Source organism: Astyanax mexicanus, chromosome 20 (genome assembly GCF_023375975.1).
Source record: "Astyanax mexicanus isolate ESR-SI-001 chromosome 20, AstMex3_surface, whole genome shotgun sequence".
Lineage (NCBI taxonomy): Eukaryota > Metazoa > Chordata > Actinopteri > Characiformes > Acestrorhamphidae > Astyanax > Astyanax mexicanus.
This window is the reverse complement of record NC_064427.1, coordinates 22,779,884-22,797,672: the sequence shown is the minus strand read 5'-3', so window position 1 is coordinate 22,797,672 and position 17,789 is coordinate 22,779,884. Positions and strand designations below refer to the sequence as shown.

The 17,789-nt window shown below is 39.6% G+C and overlaps 1 protein-coding gene across 2 annotated transcripts in view; it reads left to right on the top strand.

Annotated features, from left to right (window-relative positions):
- adamts6 (ADAM metallopeptidase with thrombospondin type 1 motif, 6) overlaps positions 1–17,789 on the top strand; it is a 69,610-nt gene that overhangs the window by 26,711 nt on the left and 25,110 nt on the right. For both annotated transcript variants that reach the window (XM_022681196.2, XM_022681197.2), the window contains 4 exons: positions 2,024–2,165; positions 7,270–7,377; positions 10,570–10,715; positions 15,925–15,988. In XM_022681196.2, coding sequence (XP_022536917.1) covers positions 2,024–2,165; positions 7,270–7,377; positions 10,570–10,715; positions 15,925–15,988 — 460 coding nt within the window. The remainder of the gene's footprint in view (positions 1–2,023; positions 2,166–7,269; positions 7,378–10,569; positions 10,716–15,924; positions 15,989–17,789) is intronic.

Here is a 17,789-nt window from a genome sequence, read left to right as displayed (position 1 = left end):
GACAGATATTCATGTTGGAATGACCACTGCTGAAGGTCTTCCTACAGAGAGCATAATCACATCTTTTCTGTCTGGACATTGATATCGTTTACTTTCCTATAAAAACAGTAGACACTTATGGTTCAAGTCTCTTCGCATTACCCTAGATAGCCACTGGCTGTAATGAATTTGGCCATGTCTCACTTGGAGGAAGTTTTGTTGACATGTCAAATAATTGTTTCTATTTATAAAACAACTATTTTGTCTTTCTCTAAAGCAATAAACAGAGAGGTCTGTGTTGGTACATTAAGACTCCAAGGGGACCGAGCCAGGTTTGTCTTTCTCCCAGCAGAGGGGATCTTGTGGAAGCCAAAGAAAAGGATTATTCCACCAAACAACAAAGAAAAAAAGAGAAAATTGAGGGGATGTAACTGAATACGGCATCGGTCGTACTCCCCCCGGGGCAAAAACTTGTGTGTTTCTTTCCTTTCTGATGTATTTGGTTTAGTTTTCAATTAGATTAGACTTCCAATATTCTGGTGGGATGCTAGAGATCCCTGTTTCAGCTAATGCTTCCTCTAGAACGCTGAACAGAAACCAGATCCCTGGGGTTGTGTTGTTGTTTCTTGCTGTCATATTTGGCTTCTTGGATTTCCATGCTTTAGTCACCCATGGGATTTTTCTCACAGTGTCAATGTGTGCATTACTGCAGGGGTAAGATCTGTTCATAGATGAGCAGAGAAAAAGGATCATGGTGACCAGATCTTTGGCCCTTTTGGGTCTGCTGTGAAATGTTAGTAGTGTCAGTATTGTTAGAAAGCCCATTGTTGATTCAGTATAGAATGTTTTTGGGCCTAATTTTATCAAATATCTTTGAAAGAAATGCAGAATAGAACTGTGGACTGAGAAGACTGATAGACTAAGGCCCAATCCCATTTCACTTCTTGGCCCCTACCCTTTCTTTGCAAATGTAACCCTTCCCCTTTGAACAGAGTTACAAGGCAAAGGTGTAAAATCCTCCCCTAAGAATTGGGACAACCCTTTAAGCACCCGATACGTCATCAGGAGTGCTGAAGTTCAGCCTTTAAGGTGAAACGGGAAAGTTAGCTAGCTAGCTGCTGAGACAAACTACTAGCAATCTTTTTTATGCTTGTTTTGAGGAAATCGGGCATAAAACATTAAAACTACACATTAATCTATGGTAATATAGTGCTAATCATCACTTTTAACAAGAAAAATACTTAATTATATATTTATATTGGTGTTTATGATCACTTGCTGTTTTTCAGCTATAGATGGATGGTCCATATGCAAGATGTAGGCATCTCTCAGACACAAACCAGACAGGGGAATGATGGGAAAAACAGACTTAGCTTGAGATCTGAAACCAGAATAAATAGAGCCCGGCAAAACATGCCCTGTCTGCCTTCTGGCCTTCTCATCCACAAAGCTTTATTTTTGTGCTGTGTCTCTGTATCTCAGCAGCAGACACAGCAGTGCCCCCACCCTTGTTCAGAGCATTTCTCGAGAGTGTCCATATTTCTATCTGCCTAAAACAGACTAAACACGGATTTCACTCTGTCCACATGACCCCTGGTCTTTCTTAGAATTTTTTCTCTTTCTTTTTACCTCCTCTCTTTCACTCCCTTTTTCTCACTTTACTGGTGCTTCAAAGGATTCCATAGGAGGCCTAGAGCACCATATATGTCCAAATCTCTGTGTTTTAGGAGACCGTCTGTCATTCTTCTTCCTGTTCTCTCGCTTGCTCCCTCTCTGTGCTTGCTGTACTGTGGTTTTATGTGTCTAATGTTTGCTAATATTTCATATTGGGTTCACTTCTTGCGTATTAGTTTCATGCTTACTACATCATTCATAGTAGTCATTTATTAATTAGGCCATAATAGATAAAATTACACTTAGGGTTCAGTGGGTTCACTGAATGCAGCACTGTAGGGAAAACTCAAATAATTTAAAGCTTAAGACAGTTAAAACTAGCTGCACTGTATAGCCAGTCCTATAGTAGGTTTGCTTTTTTTTTTGACAGCTCAGGTCGGGGAACGTGTCTGGACAATGAGCCTCTGAAACGAGACTTCCTGTACCCCACAGTGGCTCCGGGGCAGGTGTACGATGCGGACGAGCAGTGTCGTTTCCAGTACGGCGCCTCCTCCAGACAGTGCAAATATGGGGTAAGAAGGACACAATGCACACTCACTCATGCTCTGGGAATGTGGTCCTTGTATGGAGTGAATGTCTTCCTCAAATGCGGACGGCATGCACTTAGTTAAAGCTTTGACTGTGTTAGCTGTGCATAAGATGTTTGTTGTCATTTGTGTGATACTTCTTCTGGGATATTTCTGAGCAGTGTAATTTCATTATCGTATTTAATAAGACATCTATGATATGATATATATCACGATACAGGGGTTACGATTCAATATATTGTGTTATATTGCAATACTGTGTAAAAAAAAATAAATTCTGAAGCGGTTCACTTATGGTGAGAACCTGATCTGGTTTTGATCCGACCCGCATATCAAATATACTTCTCCTATTTGAGGTAAACTGCTGATAAGGCGCAGTTTAAGTGGATATATTAGCCAGATAATGCTAATTACCACAGCTATGGACAAACTCTGTATCTGCTGCTCCATGCTGTTTACACGTGCAGTATGTGCAGAGCTCATTGTTTACAGCCGACCTTGCAATCTTATCAGAATGCAGTTTAGATAATAATCTCATGAAGTGACCAGGTGTAAATGAGATTTTAGAGTAGTGCACTGTGGCAGCCTTCCAGCCTTATATTCTGATTAATGTATTACTAAACCCAGTACCAGTCCTGCACAGAAACAATAGTCAGCACTAGCATATGTAGCCAAAAAACACATGACTTCTGGTCGTCTGATCAAACCTAAATCAGAATCTCACTATAGGGTTTCAACACAATGCCCCTTTTATTATCACACATGAGGAAACCATACAGGAGTTCCACAAGGACGAAATCATCTCAGACCTCACATATTAAATTTTCTCTTTTCGAGCTACCTACAGCATTAGAGGAACAGTATATAAATATATATTATTTGAATAAGGGTTTTTATAACAATGGCTGATTCAGAGCGTGGTTTTTACTCTGGAGAACCAGAAGGATGGTTAAAGAGCTCAGAGGAGACGCAAAGCTGGAGGTCAAGCTATTATTTTTACCACTGACCCAAAAGAGACCGGCCAAAATAGCGTGATCTGTTCTGCAGGAGGGTCTGCAGCGAAAAAAACTCAGATTTGATGCTCTCCTCCTGAGCAATGAGTGAAAAACCTGTTTGGGAGTTTAGCAACTCTGTGTTTGATTCATAACAAACAAAATAAGCTTGTCAAATGAAAGAGATGGGGAACTTATTAAAGTTCATCATGTTCATTAAGAAATATCGGTACAGGTCGAAGTGATCTAGTTTTCTCCAGGCCAGATGTTGCACAGACAAATCTTGGAATAGTTTAGATCCTGGACATCTGGATCTGTCATAATTTTACCATCAGCAAAATAGAGTCTATCTAAGAACTGGGGGTTGTCCTAAATGCTAAAAAACACATGTTTTATTGATTAAAAATAATGAACGGGTGTTTAAAGTGGGCATGTTTAAAATTATTTTAAAGTGTGAGGTGTTTGCAGATCGCTGGTGTGGCTCATTTATTCATATAAAAAACTGAAACAATTAAACTGTTCAATGTGACCTAAAATGCATATATAATGTCTGTTCTGTGCTGACACTGACACTAATGCCTGATGTTTGTAACATACATATGTCAATGCTGATATATATGAAACTGGTAATAAAAAAAGGTATGTTAATTAATATAATACAGATATTTAAAGCCAGATTAAATATATATCTAAAATTCTGTGCAGATATTGATATGATTCTCATATTATTCTCTACAGCATTATTAAAGACGGCATTATACTCCAAACAAAGATGTGTTTGGACAAACTACCTATTAATATCCATGCTATTAGAAGAACTCATGGATAATCATGTGTTTTTGGACACCTGGTGTATTTTGCAGATATTACGCAGGTGTAATAACCTGGCGTTTCATCACAGCATATTATACAATTTTCATTGTTAAGAATAAAACTGTCTACATTTGGGAACAAGTAGTAAGTAAAAAACACTTTTAATAAATATGTACAAAAGTAAAAATATGCTTTTCTTTATCATATTCGCACATTTTTTGCAACCCTCTTATCAGTGTCCTTTCCATCTGAAAGCTTGTTCTGTGATGCTGACGTCTCTATGCTTCTACTGAAACGAGCCCTGTGTGTGAGAACAGGGAGTGGTGGTCTCATATTCAGTGACTCAGATTATTTTCTCTTCCCTCTGGGATTAGAGCAGAGATTGCCATGTTGACATTCCCCCAAGGGAGATCAAACGACAGTATGGACTTTGTCATAATAAAGGATAATTGCTTTATTAGCACCTGGGACAGGCTTAGCCGAGAGCCGTTTGATGTTCTGTGCACACATCTTCTCATGTCTTTCAGAGAGCGCCAAATTGGGGTTTCAGACTTTGCCAACTTAATCCTCATCTTTCTTGAAATGATAATGATTTTCTCCGAAGAATCACGAACCTGAGCAAATAAACTGACATGGGAGAAGAAACAAACCCACACAAATGGGAGAGGCTGAATGAAGCCAAGAGAATTAATGAATAAGAAGAGAGAGTGCAAGGCCTGTGTATGGCTATGTGACTATCCATTCTACAACAGAAAAAGAATTAAATTACAAGAGATTACCGTTTCATTGAGAGAAATATCTGACAGCGGATGCACGTACGCCAAAAAGAGAACCCTGTAATTTTTCTCTTAAGCTCATAACTGTGGTATAGAATCAGAATGAAAGACAGTCATGCGAAAAAAAGGAGCAGCATTCCCCTGGCTCAGCTTTATTACAGCATGTAGTGTTAGTGGATTCTGACAATCTCATCTTTTTGAGCCAGCCATCTGTTTAACACAAGCCTTCAGTGAATTGTGACCACAGCGATGAACCAGAATTTGGTTTGGAAATGCTATTATGGAGAGAGTAATGCACATATCTTTGTAAAAAAATGAAGTTAATTGACCTTTGGAAGACCATTCTAACTGCAGAGATACTTACCAGTCCTCATACTGGTGTACACTAATGACCAGCAGTGTGTGCAGTTAGGACGGATGCTGCGGTTTTGCTGTAGCAAGAGACGCCTGGCTTAGTGGGAGCACAGCAATGAGCAGTGACAGCTTGCAAGAGAGTTATGGTGAGTGCAGTCACACGCCTTAGTTATTTCGATTTGGCCAGGGTGGGACCGGTTCAATCTATCTATTTCCCAGACCTGAAAAAGAACAGAACCTCACCTCTGTCTTGGATCTGCACACACTTCTGCACTAAGTGGAAAAGACAGCAGCTTTGCATCCATTGACATAATAAGCTGACTTAGAAAAACAGACTAATGATGCAGTGGACATTGAGAACTTTACTGTTAGGTCCAGCCATTGAGGTCTTTGGACAGACTGTAAAATGTGGGCAGAAAGCAGACATCATGTTTTTGTACTGTTCCTTTAATAAGAAGGCTTAATTAAAGGGTAACATAATCTGGCATAGATTTGTTTAGCTTGTGAGCTGCAGTTTTTATTGAAAAACCTTTACCGACACAACTGACAACTGGTCATTTTTGAAGTGGAGAAAAGTTGTGTTGCTATTTTAAAAGATGTTCTTGAACAGATGGAGTCAGTGTTAATTGCATGCCTTGTCCAATAAACATTTAAATGGAAGAAAGGACATGGAGGACCTACGCAAGCTAATTTACTATGGAAACTACAGGTTCATTAAATGGTTAAATCCAATAGCCATTATTAAAGGCTCTATGTTGACTACAGGTGATCAAGAAAAGTAGAACATTAGTAAACCAACAATGCTTTTTCCACACAGTACATTGCACAGGTGGTATGGTTTATGATAATTTATGTAAAGCAGTATTGGAGTAAAGTACCAGTAGAGTGACTTTTTGTCTATAGACTTTTTGAAGTATTGTTAACCTGGCTGTTACCTGGAATTCATGTTCCCATATATAAAAGGAATCATCAGTAGCAGTGGAATCCAGCACAGTTTGGTGATTTCCCTGTTTTGATACACCTGATTTTCCTCATCTCAGTAGTTTTGAATGGAGAAACCAACCTTTTCCAAAGAACACAGTTAATCTCCACAGCTCAATACTGCAGCGCTTTATGTACCTCTAGCTCATGGCTAGAGAGAAGACAAGCTGTGTGTGCATTTATTTATCCTTGTTTGTATAGAGAGTTCCCTAACTTTCAATGATGTGTACAAATATTAGCAGATAATTATTTGCTAAAAGCTAAAAGTTAGTGAATGAGTTTGTGTGTTAGAAATCAGTTTAATGAGGAGTCAGCTCTGCTAACTTTAGCCACATATAGCACACAGTAGAGGCAGCCTTGCTACAACACAGCCCTACTCTACTTGCTCTTAAATCTATCAGTGACCTGGCCATGACTGTCCTGCCCAGGTCCTTGACCTTCTCCTCCAGGGGTGCAGCATAGGCCAGCAGGAAGCCTTATTGAAAGCAGACGCAGAGATTCAGAGGCCATAACTAGAGAGAGGCAGTTTGCTGCTTTGCTTCATCTGGATGGTCTGCGCGGTTTGTGCCGCTGACTCACATTTACTGAGTAGAGGTCAGAGCTTGTGCTCCATCCCGTAAGTCTTTTTCATGAGGGCCGCTCCTCTTTCATACACAGTTGTCCTGTAAAACCTTTGAAGTCTGGGCTTTAAAAAGGGCCAAGCGCTTGTTTTAAGAAGTTGTGCAGAGCTGGCCTTGTAACGAATATCCACATTTAAACTCTTTATTCCTTCATAAAGCATTGCTAGATCTGAGCTTCTTCCCTCAGTCCATGGCATACGGCTCTGTGGTAGATTCTAAGTCTTACAAAACAAGGCTGAAAGTGAGGTGACTTGTTTATAAAATGCTAAGAAGATAAAGAGTTTTTGTTATGTCTAGCCCCCTTCAGTGTGGCTAGCGGTTCCTCAGTGTTTTCATTTGTGGAGGAGATATCGTCTTGTTATTTGTGGTCCGAATGCTGGAATTTAGTCTGCAGTTGCAGTGTTTAGACCACAGACCATGTATTTTTGAAAAAGTACAGATGCTAGAAATGAAATTATGCTGGAAGTACATTTTGGCATGATTTCTAACATTTTTTTCTTCTCTGGCATGAGTTGACATATTCTGACCAACTTGCTTTTGCCTTCTTTCCTAGGAAGTGTGTAGAGAGCTCTGGTGCCTTAGCAAAAGTAACCGCTGTGTCACCAACAGTATCCCAGCCGCAGAGGGAACACTCTGCCAGACTGGCAGCATTGAGAAAGGGGTAAGTCATCTCTTATAACACCACAGATAAATCACCAGTATATAAATCACTTAACTCAAGGTGAACTCAAATGTTGGAGTATTAAAATCTGGCTTGTACTATACTGGAGTGGGATTCCTAAAAGGCTCTTAGCACTAAGAGGATTCTTAGGGCGTTTTCACACCAGCACTATTTGCTTCAGTTAAACCTTGCGGTTTGATTAAGCAGGTGTGAAAAGAGTAATTGCATTCGGATGTGGATCAAAAGAACCTGACCGAGGCCACCTTCTCTAGCAAGTCTCAATCCGGTTCTTTTGATCCACACCCAAATGCATTTACTCTTTTCTCGAACTAAATCTGTGATGAGAACATGATCCGGTCTTCTGACCCGGCTATCAAATATACTCATTTTATTTGAGCTAAACTGCTGATAATGTGCTGATTAATCTAATAAATTAGCCAGATAGTGCTATTTTTCACAGCTATGAACAAACACTGTCTCTGCTCTATGCTGTTTACCAGTAACTTAATGTTATAATATGAATTTATATAATGATTATAAAATAATATGATTTTTAGACACATTCCAGTATTTCAGTCACTGACAAATATTATTTTAGGGCACACTACATGAATCCAAAAAATAATGTATCAACCAAAAATAAGAAGTATATAATATATATATATATATAAATGTTTTAAATTTTAAGCCATAACTTGTTATTATATCCCTTATCTCAACAGACTATATGTCTAAATGTTTGTGGACACCTCTTCTAACTGCATGTTGCTACTTTTGCTTTTTTATTGCTTTATGTTAATGTTTTATTATTTTTCAACAAATGGTTTGTTTAATTATTTCCAATTCTTGCGACCTGCCCATACATCCACACTCTAAGTTGGTCTAGTGGGAATGTTTTGAAATGCCAGGTAGGCATCCCGGGCAGTGGGAAAGAGCCCCCTGCCAGATTAGAGGAGAGAAAGGCGTGGGGTGTGGCGCTCGGGGCCAGCTGTGATTATTCAGCCCCCTTGCTCATTGTACCAGATCCGGGAATAAGAAGAGCCATTCCCCGTACTCACTCATGCACGCAGTGCTTGGGTCACCAGTTCACGCTGCTGCCGGGCCAGGTTAGAGAGACAGTTTTAACAAAGATTACGGCCGCCATTGTTGCCGCTCGTACGATGGCTAAAGGGGAAGAATGAGATAGGACTACAGACTGTCGTCCTTCGTTAACGTTAGCTCACTGGAGCCATTCACTGCCAAGCCCGTGTGCGTCGTCCTGGACAACCAGCGGGCCCCAGGTTGAGCCGCTGTTTTTTTTCAGCGAGTGGCATACTTATGTGTGCCCCTGGCCAGCCTGGCATCAAAGGAATATCAATGTCAGCCATTTCTCATCCAGAGAGTAACGTAGCTGGAGCTTGGAACAGCGTGGATTATGGCAGGGGAGGTGGGAGACAGTATGCACATGTACATGGGCTTTCTGAGAGCTGAGTGAGAGTTTACTACACTGAAGTCGCATTCATTTCAACACCAGTTAAAAATGTAAAATAGCAGATTCATTGTGTTTTTTGTATGTTCACACTGCAACACAGATAACACACTGTGTCCCATATTATAAAAAGTTCGGATTTGGTCTTTATCACTTATACATGCTTATAGATACTGCATGAACTTGGAAAAAAAATGCTCAAAATTCCTCTGAACTAGGGCTGGGTTTCAAAATTCAAATGTTTTGGTACTACAGAGTACCGAAAAGTAAAAAAAAATTGGTGCCTGTTTTTGATACTTTAAATGAAATGCGCATAAACGCGTCAAATGTGGAGATACACACAGCGAGGTCCACACACCGCCGCTGTGCTGAAATCTCTTAGGCACTCGCACTGTTTCTCTTTCTCTCTCTGTCTCTCTCTCTCTCTCTCTACTGTCTCTCTCTCTCTGTCTACTTTGAGATATTATAATACAGTAAAAAATTATCTAGTCAGCCAGATCTAAAACACACTATACTATTTGCTAGTATTTCCCAATTCCTTAAACTGGAATGAAAGGGGTGGCGAAAAAAATCCTTTTTGTAATTTTTGGTTGCAATATTTAAAAAGGTATCGAAAAAAGTATAGTTTCGATATCTGTATCGAATTTAAAAATATAAAAACGATACCCAGCCCTACACTGGACGTCCGAGCACATCCTTGATTTCTCAGAACTGCAAATCCCTGGCCTAATCCGTCCATGATGAAAGACTGTACTAAATTCCTGTGTACATGTTTTGTCTAAAGAGATCAGTTCTGTGTAAAGACAGTAAGCAAAAGAGAAAGATGCCATGTGGTCTTGTGAGAAAGACTGATAGGGGCTGCTGGAGCAATATCAGACCTTTCAGATAAGACATTGTTAAACAGGTTATTTCTGGCTTAATTGGTAGAATATCTGTTCTGATGTATTATTTCTTTATCTGTCTATCTATCTATCTATCTGTCCATCTCACTTTCTCTCTCTCTCACATCTCTTACCCTCTCTTTAATGTCTTCCAGCTCTCTCTTCACGTTGGTAATCTTGTTTATGTTGTGTCTTAGCACATTACCCTCGTTTTAGGTGGTTGCAACTGAGGACACAGCTCTGCTCCTGGCCAAGTACTTTCCTGTCGGCAGAGCGAGAGAGAGAGAGAGAGAGAGAGAGAGAGAGACGGAGAACCAGGGAGAGAGAGAGATAGATAGATAGATAAAGAGAGAACTTAACCTACTGACACAGTTGTGCAGCGAGGACAGACCGTCTCCACTGTCTCCGTTTGCCGGCCTAATGGTTCTGCAGACAAAGGCTGGATTATGGAGGCTTGTTTGGAGAAAGAAGATTCCATTCAGTCTAGAACTTTTACAGAGACCAGGTTTTGAGTGCCAAGAAGCCATATACCTTTTAACAATGTGGGTTTGGATTAGGGACACTTGGTGGATGCGTTGTGGCTACGCAGACAAAACACAGCTCCACAGATTTAGCACAAATGTGGTGTTTTAATTTGTTTCAAAGATACCATGCTCTCTGGTGGCATCCTGTTTTTATTCTGTGGAAATAAATAAATATAATGAAATAAAGTAATAGTTAAAGTTAATAAAGTAATGACAGACAGGTCATATTTGACTGCAATGATGTAATTTTATTAATGTCTCAGTTTTGTATTTTAAACTGATTAATTAATTGTTTCTCTCATGTGTATTTGTGTGATAGTGGTGCTACCAGGGCGAGTGTGTGACTTTTGGGACGTGGCCGCAGAGCGTGGATGGTGGCTGGGGACCTTGGTCCATGTGGGGCGAGTGCAGCAGGACTTGTGGTGGTGGAGTATCCTCATCCATGCGCCACTGTGACAGCCCAGCGTAAGTAGGCAAAGTAAGCCTGACGAGGCCCCCTTCCTATAGCTCAGCTTACACAAAAAGTCACAACAAGACTTTTAAAACAATGTGTAGTAATGAAAACTTACAACAGCATTATGTGAGAATTGGATATTTCGGTATCACTTTAAAATAAGAGTACCTTTATAAAGGGTTTATAATTGGTTTACAATTAGTTTATTAATGGTTACTAATTAGGTTGTAAATGCCTTAAAAATAATTATTAATTCTTAATAATCAGTTATAACACACGTAGAAAGGGCAACAATATAGATGGCTGTGGGTTCACTATTTGGCAACCAACAGGTCATTGTTGCCCTTTTAATGTATGTGTTATAACCGATTATTAATAGTTTAAGGCATAATAAGGCATTTACAACCCAATTAGTAACCATTAATAAACGATTTGTAAACCATTTATAAACCCTTTTTAAAGTTAGTCTTATTTTAAAGTGGTACCGATATTTCCTATAGAATTCTCTGCCATAAATACCTATACATACGCATCTAGGAATATAATGTACTGGTTCATAAGTTATTTCTTAGTGCTTCACATTGCTTTATTGCTATACACAGTGATAGACTGCCTACACCAAACACTTCCATAAGTGTTTCACAATTGCCCTTAACTCAATTCCCCCACAAGACAATACTGAAGCTGTTATTTAAGGTACAACTAATATATAATTGTTGTTTTATTGTTGCATTTTTAGCATTTTCATTTTGGTTGTTAACAATGCAAATTTACATAATGGCATTGTTATTTCATGAATTCTTCTCATATTTGTTCAGTCTGTATTCACAAGTTTAAGCATTTCTATATTTTTTATTTTTACATTAAATGGCAAACATTTAGTACCAAATTTTTTACACTTTAAGAAGCACCAGATTATAAGACTCTTTTTAAGAGACACTATAAGGAACTTCTAATTTAGCAGGTCTCGCCAATGGGTGGTAGTTTGGAGGGGGGGGTTCCCAGTAAGCTTAGATTCCCAAATTTCTCCAGCACTAAGGCTGGAGCATTGGCATTAGCGGCTAATTGCTAGCAGTTAGCGACTAATTCCGCCCGACAGCGCTACACTGAGGAACCCTGAGTGCTCCGGTAAGCCAGGGCACTGTCAGCTGATATGTTCCCCTCTGAACGATGAAAGACCTAGCGTGGTTAGCTGGTAATGCTAATTCTGCTCCAGCAGTGCTAGCCAGGGTCAGCAGGGGAAATAGCGATTAGCGGCTAATGCTACTCTAGCCCCGGTGCTAAAGAATAGGGGTGGGAATCGATTACTATCTCACGATTCGATTCGATTCCGATTTTGGGGGCCACGATTCGATTCAAAATCGATTTTTGATTCAAAACGATTTGAATTATAAAAATTTCTGCTTCTGGCTTATGAATCTTATTGAAAAAAAAAGCCTCCATTATATACACTGGTCCTGGAGCAGGTAATGTGTTACAAAAACAATAAAATGTGCAGGAATGTGGGTCTTCAGTGACAGAGGAATCACTGGGATATCACAATGACGTTAATGAACAATAAATAAATAATAAATAACACTGCTTTATTACCAGGCTACTAGCGGTGGTGTGTAGGTGACGCTGCTGGGCTGATGTGATGATAGCAGTGGAGCGCTAAAGTTCAGGAGCAGCTGCTGATTAACTAGTTAATTTAAGGTCGTTGTATTTCTTCAGAAAGGGAGCAGGAGGTGGAGAAATTAATTCATATGGTCCATTCCTTAATTCCTCTGTGATGAGGAGCTGAAATTAGCTCTGATTAGCTTATTGTATTTTTCCGTTCCGCCTTAAATGCTGCAGCCCGCAGCCACCTGTAGCGTTATTTAAGGTGGAACTGGAAAGTTAGCTAGTTAGCTAGCTAACAGTTACTGAAACTAACTACTAGCGATCTTTTTTATGCTTGTTATGAAGCATTCTGCCATAAAACATTAAAACTACACGTTAATCTAAGGTAATATAGTGCTTGTTCTGCCATCTTACCGGTGATTCTCAAACACCTACGCTCTGTGTGTGTCTGGAAGATCTCGGTTTGAAGGGACAAGCGGGTTGCCAGGTCCAACAAAAATACCCAGCCCAAAATCAGTCCAAAACCCGCCCCTCAGAATCGATTTTGGGACATTTTAAATCGATTCTGAATCGTAGTAAATGAGAATCAAGATTCTTATGTGAATCGATTTTTTGGCACACCTCTACTAAAGAACTAAACTGAAACATCTGTACAACTCTGTACTTCAGTGGAGTGGCTTTACTACTCCTTAATAATTGACTGGTAAAATTCATACATAGGGTGCACTGACGATTTTTGTGAAAATTAAAGGATTTTAGGTGCACTTTTTAGTGCAAAAAACACCTCCATTGCTACTTATGAACAAAAAGAGCAAAGTACTTATATTGATTTTAATCAGAAAGGTAAAATTCTAGATTAAGTTCTCATCATCTGCTTGGAGTATGTAAGGTCTTGTGAAGCATGTGACTAATTTTCAAATACACTTACAAAAATGTTTTCATGCTCTGGGAGAGGATTGCAGCCAGTCTTCTATTGTTCTGTCTCACAGTTTGATTTGTCCTTCTGAACAAAAATGATTATATTGCTGTTCCTGTTGTGTTGAATGTTTCTTGGTCTTGAAACAAGGCTTTTCCGGATTTTTTTTCCTTTCCCTCTCCAGCCTTTTCAGTTGTGGCCGCAGGAGCTCAGAACTGGGCCGGCTGCAGACAGAGTTTTGGGTTTCGTTCCACGTGCTTGCGGAAATGTCTGTCCTCACACTGTCCCGACAGCCTGTGGTGGGGAGTGTGGCCTGCATAATCTGTAACACCTGTGTAAGGTGATCAGGCCGGGTACCTGAAAGGCGTGGGGAGAGGAAACCCGAGACTTAGAGCAGAACTGGCCTGGAAAGCATTCATTAAGAAGTGGGCCTTTAGAAAGAGCACAGCCAGGCTTCTGTCCAAAAGAGAGAGAGAAAGTGAGAGAAAAAGAGAGAGAGAGAGAGAGAGAGAGAGAGAACAGGAAAAAGGAAGGAGGGGGAGAAAATAGATGGAGAAGAAAGAGGAAAATAGAGAGAACACCTGAAATCAGTCCAGTCAGTGTTGGCTTGTGGGTTAGTCCAGAGTTTTTCTGCTATGCCGGCAATATATGGAAGCGCACAGCAGTTCACGCTGCCCTGCTGGTCAAGGCAACCTGAACACACACTGAACCGTTCGGAGTTCCCTGTCAAACAACAGTAACTGGAAACTTGCTTGTGGAGGTGAGGACTTCTCCGAATGCTCATTTATGGTACTGAAGCAACGTCTCATACCGGTGAGAAGATGTGAGCATTCACATTTAGCACCTCCAGTTTTTATGGCACCAATGTAATCTTGAATTCAGACACTTCTTCACCATCAACATGCACCAGCACTGGAAACAGCAACAAACAATTATTGGCTAGACCATGTATAAATATACACACACATTCAAAATATATTCAGAACTAACAATATTAAAGCATTGTGCTATTTATTGAATATTTTAACTTTGTTATGTTTCTGAACAACTTGGTCCTACTGTTATAGGGCTTGTAACTAACTTATATAATTTCTCTCATTGTGAGAAAATGTGTGAAAATGATGATGAATCCTGTCATCTTGGAATATGGCTGTGCCATCAGGGAAGAAAAAATCCATTAACAGAATAACCTGGTCTATATTCAGTATATTCAGGGAGTCAGCTGACCTCATTCTTTCAGCACATACTGTTGCTGAACCTAGACCTGACCAACTGCTGCATCAACCCCACATCATTTACTTACTTAAATCCAGGTGGCGACTTTTTTCACAACACTACTGTCTAGTTTTAACACAAAATTAAATGAACCACTTTCTGCCACCAATCTTTCACATGATAAATATTAATTACCTATTGATACTGTATTTTTGAAAGCCAATGCATTATTGCAAGACACATTGCAAGAGTACTTTGAGGGAGATTGTAATGTCTTTAGAAATGTTTTCCCTGCTTCATGCACCTAAATTTCCTCAGGAAGGGCATATGAGTTTACTTATTATTTGAATCAGGGGTGTTGGTAGAACGGGAAAGCAATAATATGTGCTGGGAAGGGTCCTTCCAGGACCAGGATTGAGAAATACTGATGTAAATAGAGATCCATTTCAGTCACAGCTGTGAATATTGAAGAGTTAATGAGTGAATCATTCTGAAAACATAAGCAAGTCTGTTTGAGGTTACTTAGCAACTTGACACAGTTTGAGTTTAGGTCTTGGCATGCAGTTTACACAGTGCTAATTGAGTAAGTATAAGGTTAGCCATTACTTGCTAGCTCATTAGTTCATAGGTTCAGTGTGTAACTAAAGAAACAAATGTTGGAGACTGTCCTGACTGGTTGATTATATTTTTGGGATAATGAGAAAATAAAATTTGTTTTGACAGATCCAGTTCTACATTAACCACAACAACTGGACAGTGTGTTGGGTACCCAGTGCTCCTCCACTCTAATTTGACATTACATAATGAATGGTTGGCCTTTACTTTGTGAGTAAAATCATTAGGTGTGCTGCTGTGGGGGGAACTCTTAAGCTGCCGTGGGCTGCAGTAACCCACAGCATGGGGGTTAAGGAGCCCTGGGTTAAGGTCAGAGGTTGGGGAGGTGTTTGTTGATGCTAAGGTGGTGTGAAAGGGCAACTTAACCCCACAGATAACAGATGGCTGGATCTGTGTGATCTGATAACCTGCTTTTTGGCAGTAATAAAGTCTCTAGCTCCCAGGCCTGACCCTGCTCCATCCCCCAGGAGGGAAGTCTGCGGAAGGCTTTCATTTGTGCCACCTTCCCCTCCCTGGAGGAGCATCCCCGCACTCATCCATCTCCACTCTGATGTTATCTCAACCCAGCTGGTGGGGACTGAGTTGAATGAATACGAACCCCCTCTCATGTTGTCCAGTGCATTGTGGGTGCTTCCTGGGGGTGTGTGAGTGAGTTTGTGTGTGTGCCATGTTGATACTGAAGTGACTAGTGTGTTTGGCCCAAATGCATTGCAGATGGTCACCAGTGTTGACTGGAAGCTGTGTGTGTTGGTATTGTTCTTTTTATAAAAAAAAAAGAAAAAGAAAAAACTCCATGGCCTTCAGCTGGCTGAGGGGTGCTGACAAAGTCAAGAGATTTCCTGATGAGTCTGTTTCATTCTGATTTGTTCCAGGCCGTCTGGTGGAGGAAAGTACTGTCTTGGGGAGAGAAAGCGCTACAGGTCATGCAACACTGATGTGAGTTCCCTCTCTCTACACAGCAAAATCCACAGTGTTAAAATCACAGCGTAAACATGTTTTAACTCTCTGGGAGTTCTTCGAACAACCCTCAGTGATAAACAATCCACAGAGTTGGTGGATAGTTTGTGTCTAACAAGCTTCACCTCATGATTCTGCTTCACTCTCAGCGTGATTTACAGTCACCATTGACCTTTCTTTGGGATTAATCGTATATTAGTATATATAATGTTATTAATAATATAATGCTATTAATAATATTAGAGTTATGGGAGAATGCCTATTTTTTTGGCAGTTTTGGATGGTATCTCTTGTTCTAAATAAAGCGTATATAGTATTAAAAACGTAATTTATTCTATGGTATAGCTCACATTTTATAATGTATTATAGATACTCTGGTATATAGTTTCAGGTGAAGTTCAGAAAATATACAAAAATCAATTCTAATAAATAAAAAATATTTATTATTTAATATTAGAATTATGAATTAACAATTTTGAGAGTTGTTTTACCCTGTGGGGTAAAGTGTGTTAACACTGATGAGAGTTAATATATGGTACATAGAGTTAATATATGACTCCATAGAGTATGAAATTAACTCTAACTTTAGAGTTAAAATTTAGCTCTGTCTCACCATTCTGCTTCACTCTCAGCATGCTCTGCAGTCACCATTAACCTTTCTTTGGGATTATTGTGTGTTTGTTTGTCTTATATGTGTCTAATATATGTTTGTAAGTAAAAGAGATTTAGTTGTGATGGTTTCCCTGATGGAATGTTATTCACCCTCTTGGTGTTGGGTTGAGTGGTGGATAAGGGTCTCCATAGAAGCGTTATTGTATTATGGGAGAACCTCCGCTTTCTTGACAGTTTTTGATTATCTCTCTTGTTCTACATAAAACTTAGATAGGATAAAAAAGTCATTTATTCTGTGGTATAGCTCACATTTGTAGATACTCTGGTATATATAGTTCAGAAAGTTCAGAAAATATACAAAAAAAAAATTGAATTAACAATTCTGTGAGTTGTTTTACCCTGTGGGTAAACATACGACTCCATACATTGTTACAAAGTTATTTTAACACTATAGTAAATGCGACCATATGCTATCTAGGACAGTGTTGAAATTCAACCCTTAAAGAGTTAAATTAACACTGTAAACTTTGCTGTGTACTCATTTTTTTTCTGCTGCTTCATATAATGGCAGAAGTTTAACTGGGCCAGTACATGTGCTTTATGCAAATACAAAAGTTTACCATAGCAGAATTTCCTAAATCCCTCCTAAATCTACTAAATCTCCTGAAGACTCCATCATTTACACGTAGTTTTGCTTTTCCTCATTTAGCACCTGATTCTAATTAACAAGCTCATCGTGTGCTAGGTCAGGTGACTTAGTGTAGTAAAAAGACAATAAAATGTTTAAGGGTGGGCTCCCCAGAGTGACTCTAGGAACCACTGTGCTGTGGCGTGCCCGAGCAGGATTTAGCATGTTGAGACTTGACTGCCATACTGCAACACAACAGGTCCATGTCATATCTTCTTTAAACTAGGCCAAATATTATACATGGCCTCATTTGTTTAGTCTTTGTAGAAAAATACTGCCAACAGAACACAACATTTCTGACCAGGAACACATGAACATGTTGACACCATGCCTAATGCCAGGCATAGGCTAAAGCAGGACTGCTCATACTTTTCTGTTCTGAGATCTACTATTCCAGTGGACAGGCCATCATAATATGCCAGGCCTTCATGTTGATATAATCATCAATACAGGGCAACACACACCAAAACAATCACACCA